At 53.9% G+C, this 5,414-nt stretch overlaps 1 protein-coding gene across 1 annotated transcript in view; it reads left to right on the top strand.

Moving 5' to 3' along the window:
- The window catches only part of LOC104499820 (fibrillin-2-like), a gene marked incomplete at both ends in the record, with an annotated part of 25,782 nt that overhangs the window by 3,930 nt on the left and 16,438 nt on the right, over window positions 1-5,414 (top strand). The window contains 6 exons of the mRNA XM_010143378.1: window positions 3,081-3,206; window positions 3,512-3,637; window positions 3,972-4,094; window positions 4,396-4,521; window positions 4,664-4,789; window positions 5,210-5,332. Coding sequence (XP_010141680.1) covers window positions 3,081-3,206; window positions 3,512-3,637; window positions 3,972-4,094; window positions 4,396-4,521; window positions 4,664-4,789; window positions 5,210-5,332 — 750 coding nt within the window. The remainder of the gene's footprint in view (window positions 1-3,080; window positions 3,207-3,511; window positions 3,638-3,971; window positions 4,095-4,395; window positions 4,522-4,663; window positions 4,790-5,209; window positions 5,333-5,414) is intronic.

Here is a 5,414-nt window from a genome sequence, read left to right as displayed (position 1 = left end):
GGCGACCTTTGTATCGGGGGTTGGCCAGCACGCAGCAGGGCTCTGCCAGGCCGGCAGCTTGGACTCGATGGCTCTGAGCTCCAGTTCTCACACACGCTTGGCTGTTCCCTTTGTGTGACGTCTCCTCTCCTTCTACTTTTCAGCCTTGCGTTACCCATCTATTATTTGTTCTGCCACTGATTATTTACATATCAGCACTCGACACGTACACCCGTCTCCAGACAATTCATATCAGATGTTCAACCCATACATTGATGCAGGGCCTTTCAAACACCACTGCTGAACATTTCTCAGCTTGTAGATCTTTTTGTGTGGTCCCCTACCCTTCGCACCACAGTTATCTTCATCACCTCCTTCATCTACCTGCCCTAAATGATGTCTCACACCACTGCGGTCATTTTAATCCAGTTACATGTGGCTTGGTCCCTTTTCTAGGTAAGATCTGTTCCTTGCAAGTAGCTCTCAGTGATAGCTTCAGTAGATCACGGCTGAGATAAGATTATTTCCGCTCCTTTATTAGGAGACACACTAAGCTTTGGTCTTTATAGCACTGCTGGGCCTCCTGCTGTCACGGCACATCCTACAACCACGTGCCGTTAAATCAAATGTCTCTGCTGGCATGAGAACACTCTTGCTCAGCAAGAGGTTCACCATTTGATAGCTTGGGTCTCTTCTAGCTCTGCATCTTTTGGATTCATCCCATTTTTCTTGGGCTGCTTCCCACTGAATCGTTTCTACAATGACTCTCAACCTGATGTCACTTCGAGGTGACATCTAACCAACTGTCGCCGTTTCTGCGCCTTTCCTTGGGATCTGCAGCAGTTTCATACCAGCCTCAACCTTTACTCAGGCCCCTGTCCGGTTCCCCAAACACTTGCACAGACCAAGTCCTTCGTGAGAAGCTCTGCTAGACCACCTGCATTCTTCTACCCCGCTCTTTTTCCGGTTGTCCGTGTAAGGGCTCCCTTTCACCTGCCCATTCCATCATCCTTTATCCTCGGATAATTCTTCACAGCTCCTCCCATCTGGGCAATGCTTGTTTGCTGTTCTGTCAGATTCTCATCTGTTTTCAATTGAATATAATTCTTGTTCGTAGCTTAAAAAAATCCCATCAATGACCTCAGTACCTCAGTTTGTCTCCAGCACCTCAGCCAGACTGCTGCTGTCCTCCAATTCCTGGCGTTCCGTGTTCCTCTTCTCGGCTGTCTAGCCAGACACACTTGCCTGACTGACCTGGGCTTAAGATTCCGCTCTTTCTGCTTTGGCTTGGACTGTCAAACCACATCACTCTGCGGCGTGATTCAACTCCATTTGTTTATTTTTCGTATTTGAGTCTCTGGGTTCTTTAAACATCTCTCACCACCCTGCCACTGGCGCGGTTTTCAGTCTTCTCCGAGCACTTTGTAGCGTGGGTTGCCACAGCTCATGCTGATTGTCTTCTTCCTTCTCCTCCTCCGTTTCTGAGAACGTCCCAGTCCCCACTGGTGACCTGCTGACTTCAGCAATGGCGTTTTTGAATCTTAACAGAAGGGTGGTGTTTCGTTGTTCTCTTTATTTTTAATGTTCACTATAACCTGCACAATTCCACCTTATCCTTTTTTTTTTCCTGGGTGACAGAAGATTGAGTTGTTTCACCCCAAAGGGTGAGAAGTTGTGACTGTGTGGCATTTCCCATGGTCAAGGATTAACTTCTTCCTGCCTGTCTTTGGCAAAAGACCTTGGCTGCGGCCTCAGGAGGGAGGAATTCTTGCCAGCCCCTGGCAATAACTGACATCAGCGCTGAAGCTGCAGCCCGCAGTCATCGGCAGCAGTCCCCCACCAGGGCAAACCGCAGCCGCGGGTCCCGGGGGACTGTTCGGCGGGGCCTGTCAGCCCCGTGGTCAGCTCTGCCCTCCACTTCAGCTGTAGATAAGCTGAGCATCTCAACGGGGTTTTGTTCAAGTGGGTGAAAGATTCCATTCCTAATTACAAGGTTGGAATCGGAAACACAAAAGTATAAACACCTCGGACACTGCTCCCTTTGTCTGCTGCCACGAAGGGGTTCTCGGGGGCTCGGTCAGTTCCGTTATGTTCCACCCAGTGGCTCTGGGTTCTTGAACCCGTGTTTCTCGGGGCGCAGCTCTGGGCAGGTGCATGCTCTGAGCCGGCCCAGGGAGCCTTCCCCTGTCCGTGCAGGGCAGCTCGAGGCAATCCGAGGGGCACGCAGGAACACAAACCTTTTGAGTCTGTTCACTGACCAAAATCATTCTCAGATTGTTGTTTCCAGAGTCAGAGGATCAGCCCCTGGACAGTGTCACGGTAGATCACAGGGAGCTTTCTCCAGGGCTGTGGATAACGAGTCGATAACGAGGCTTCCCAGCGTTGATACTTGCGGGGCTTCGTCTCCTCCCGTTGGTTTCTGTTTCCAGCTGCCCCAGTGCATCACTCCAGAGTTTCCCTTGTCTGGGTTTTTTCATCTGGCATTTACAGACTTCTCTGACACTTTATTTATTTTTTATTTGTAATGCCAGCAGCCTGGTTTCATCTTTGGCTGTATTGCATCTCTCTCACAGCAGTTTAATCTGTGTCAGGAGTTTCTCCAGTTCCTAGTACAGACAATCCCTTTTTTCTAGGAGATTTTCTCCAGTGTACAGACCTCTTCCCAGCCTGGGTCTGGTACTGGCACTGCTCTGAAGGCTGTTACCAAGAAATCCTCTCTGCTGGTCTCGAACCAAACTCTGTGTGTTCGAGGAGCTCTCCCTCTGCTGAAGGCATTTGTGGAAATGTCCTAAGCTGGGTGGGACGTGAGCTAGGAACTGTCCTTCCAGTCCCCGGTGGCTGATCTGCACAAAGCCAGTAACTTCTTTCCTCCTGACGTTACACTTTATGTTCTGCTGAGGTCAAGGGCAAGAACTGCGATTTCCCAAAACGCACTGGGCTCACCCAAGCCCTCGATTCATTTCCCTGTTAATTTTGTGAAGTCTCTCTGTTCTGGGATCTGTCCTGGTGCTGGACTGGGGTGCATGGCAGAGCGCCCCCCCGTTATCCAGAAAGCCCAGCTGAAGGGGGCAACCCACCGCATTTCACATCATTCTCTGCAGATATCAATGAGTGCGAGCGGGACCCGCTGCTGTGCCGAGGCGGGATCTGCATGAACACCGATGGCAGCTTCGAATGCATCTGCCCCCCTGGCCACGAGCTGACTTCGGAAGGGAACGTTTGCGTAGGTGAGATGCTGCAAAGCTGCGTTACAACCAGAGCCTGTACAAGGGTAACAGTACAGGAGACTTGGGTCTTCCCCTTCCAGTCCCATGTGTGGGTAGAACACACTCCTCCAGGGAGGACTGAGTCCTGCCCAGGGTGTCAGTGTGTTTGTAATGTCTGTTGTTCCACCTGCTGTTCCCTAAAGACTGACCAAGGAGACAACGACAGACTTGGTTTGGAGACAGCAGTAGGTGGGGGGTACCCAGAGGTGGTACCAAACGGTGCTCAGCGTGGTGTCAGCATGTTCAAACTGTTCTTCCCACCGCAGACATCAACGAGTGCTCCCTTAGTGACAACCTGTGTCGCAACGGTCGCTGTGTCAACGTCATCGGGACCTACCAGTGCGCCTGCGACTCGGGCTTCCAGGCCACGCTGGACAGGCAAGGGTGTGTCGGTGAGTGCTCCCCTTTGCCAGCTGGCTGTGCCAAGACCCCAGTGTCCAGAACCCTCCTGGCCTCACGCCTCTTATAAAGCTCAGTGGGGGAGCCTCCTGGTCGAGCTGCAGCCAGACTGGCACCACTGGTAAGGGGCTGTGAACTGATTGTGAGCTGCAAGTGGTTGGCAGAGAAGGCAAGAGGGTTTTCGTCTGGCTGGGGGAGCTTTCTTTGCCCCTCAGCTCCTCTCCCACCCTGTCTCTGTGGGGGCACGGTGTCTGAGCAGCATTAGCACAAGGCACATACCCCGGGCCGTGATCCGTGCAGTGGTCTGAGCTCTCCCTTCTCCCCCAGACATTGATGAGTGCACCATAACCAATGGCGGCTGTGACACCCACTGCTCCAACTCAGAGGGCAGCTACGAATGCAGCTGCAGCGAAGGCTACGCCCTGATGCCAGACAAGAGATCGTGTACAGGTGAGCTGTGAGCTCGACTCTCAGAGGTGCTGCCCCAGGGACCTCTGTGCCCATTGCCAGTCAGCCAAAGGGTTGGCTCCAGAGTGAGGGGGTCTCAGCTGTAAGTCACTTCCAGAGAGGTGATTTCCCTGGAGAGGTGTTTTTGCTTTGCCACGGCCGTGTCCAGCCCCTCAGTAGCGCCCCCAGCGTCCTGTCCCAACATGATCCAGAGCAAAGCCCCTCCTGTGACTCCCTCCTGCTCCCACAATACCCCTTCACTGGCTCTAATGTCTTTCCTTTGGCCGTGGTCTCCTCTCTCTAGATATTGATGAGTGTGAGGATAACCCAGACATCTGTGATGGTGGGCAGTGCACTAACATCCCCGGCGAGTACCGCTGCCTCTGCTTCGATGGCTTCATGGCGTCCCTGGACATGAAGACTTGTATTGGTGAGGACAAGGCTGGGCCCTGGGCATGTGCCAGCGCTGCGTCTCAAGGCTGCTCTTGGGTGGAGGAAGGGATACGGAAGGTTGCCCCAGAGTCACGTCATGGTTCTTGTGGTGCTCCAAGCAAGTCCTTTTTCTCCTGCAGATGTGAATGAATGTGATCTCAACCCTAACATCTGCCTGCACGGCGAGTGTGAAAACACGAAGGGCTCCTTCATCTGTCACTGCCAGCTGGGCTACTTTGTCAAGAAGGGAACCACGGGCTGCACAGGTGGGAACTCCCCAGACCTGGAATCAGGGGTGCTGGTGGGAGCCCTCGCAGACATCTCCTGGAGAGGACACCATCCCTGTACACTGGGGGAGGCTGTGGACACCTGGGGCTGTGGTTGGTGCTGGGGCAGGCAGAGATTGCTGGGAAGGCAGGAATTGACTCTTTCCTAGGTTATAGCCAAGCTAGGGACCTGCCCTTCCTTTGGTCTTCATCTTCCAAGGGCAGGCACAGATCAGCCCTTCAGCTCAAGGGTACAACTGCAGGCAGCCTGTTCCCCAAAGCACCTCGTTCCCATCCCCTGGGGTTCAGGCTCCCGAGAGCCATCGGTACCCAGATCCGCTGGCAGGATTGCCCCTGGCTGCCCCCTCCTCTCCTGGGGGAGCAGAGCTGTGTCAGCTCTGATGTCCCTCCTTCCTGCAGACATCGACGAATGCGAGATCGGGGCTCACAACTGCGACATGCACGCGTCCTGCATCAACGTGCCCGGGAGCTTCAAATGCAAGTGCCGCACGGGCTGGCTCGGGGACGGGCTGAAGTGCAACGGTGAGTTCTCATCCCGGGGGAGTGCTGTGTCCGGGTGCTCTGTGGGCTGAGTGACACCCACCCTTACAACGCTCTTGAGCTC

Source organism: Buceros rhinoceros, unplaced genomic scaffold (genome assembly GCF_000710305.1).
Source record: "Buceros rhinoceros silvestris isolate BGI_N320 unplaced genomic scaffold, ASM71030v1 scaffold24419, whole genome shotgun sequence".
Lineage (NCBI taxonomy): Eukaryota > Metazoa > Chordata > Aves > Bucerotiformes > Bucerotidae > Buceros > Buceros rhinoceros.
The sequence above is the reverse complement of the archived record's forward strand: the minus strand, read 5'-3'. Positions and strand labels throughout refer to the sequence as shown.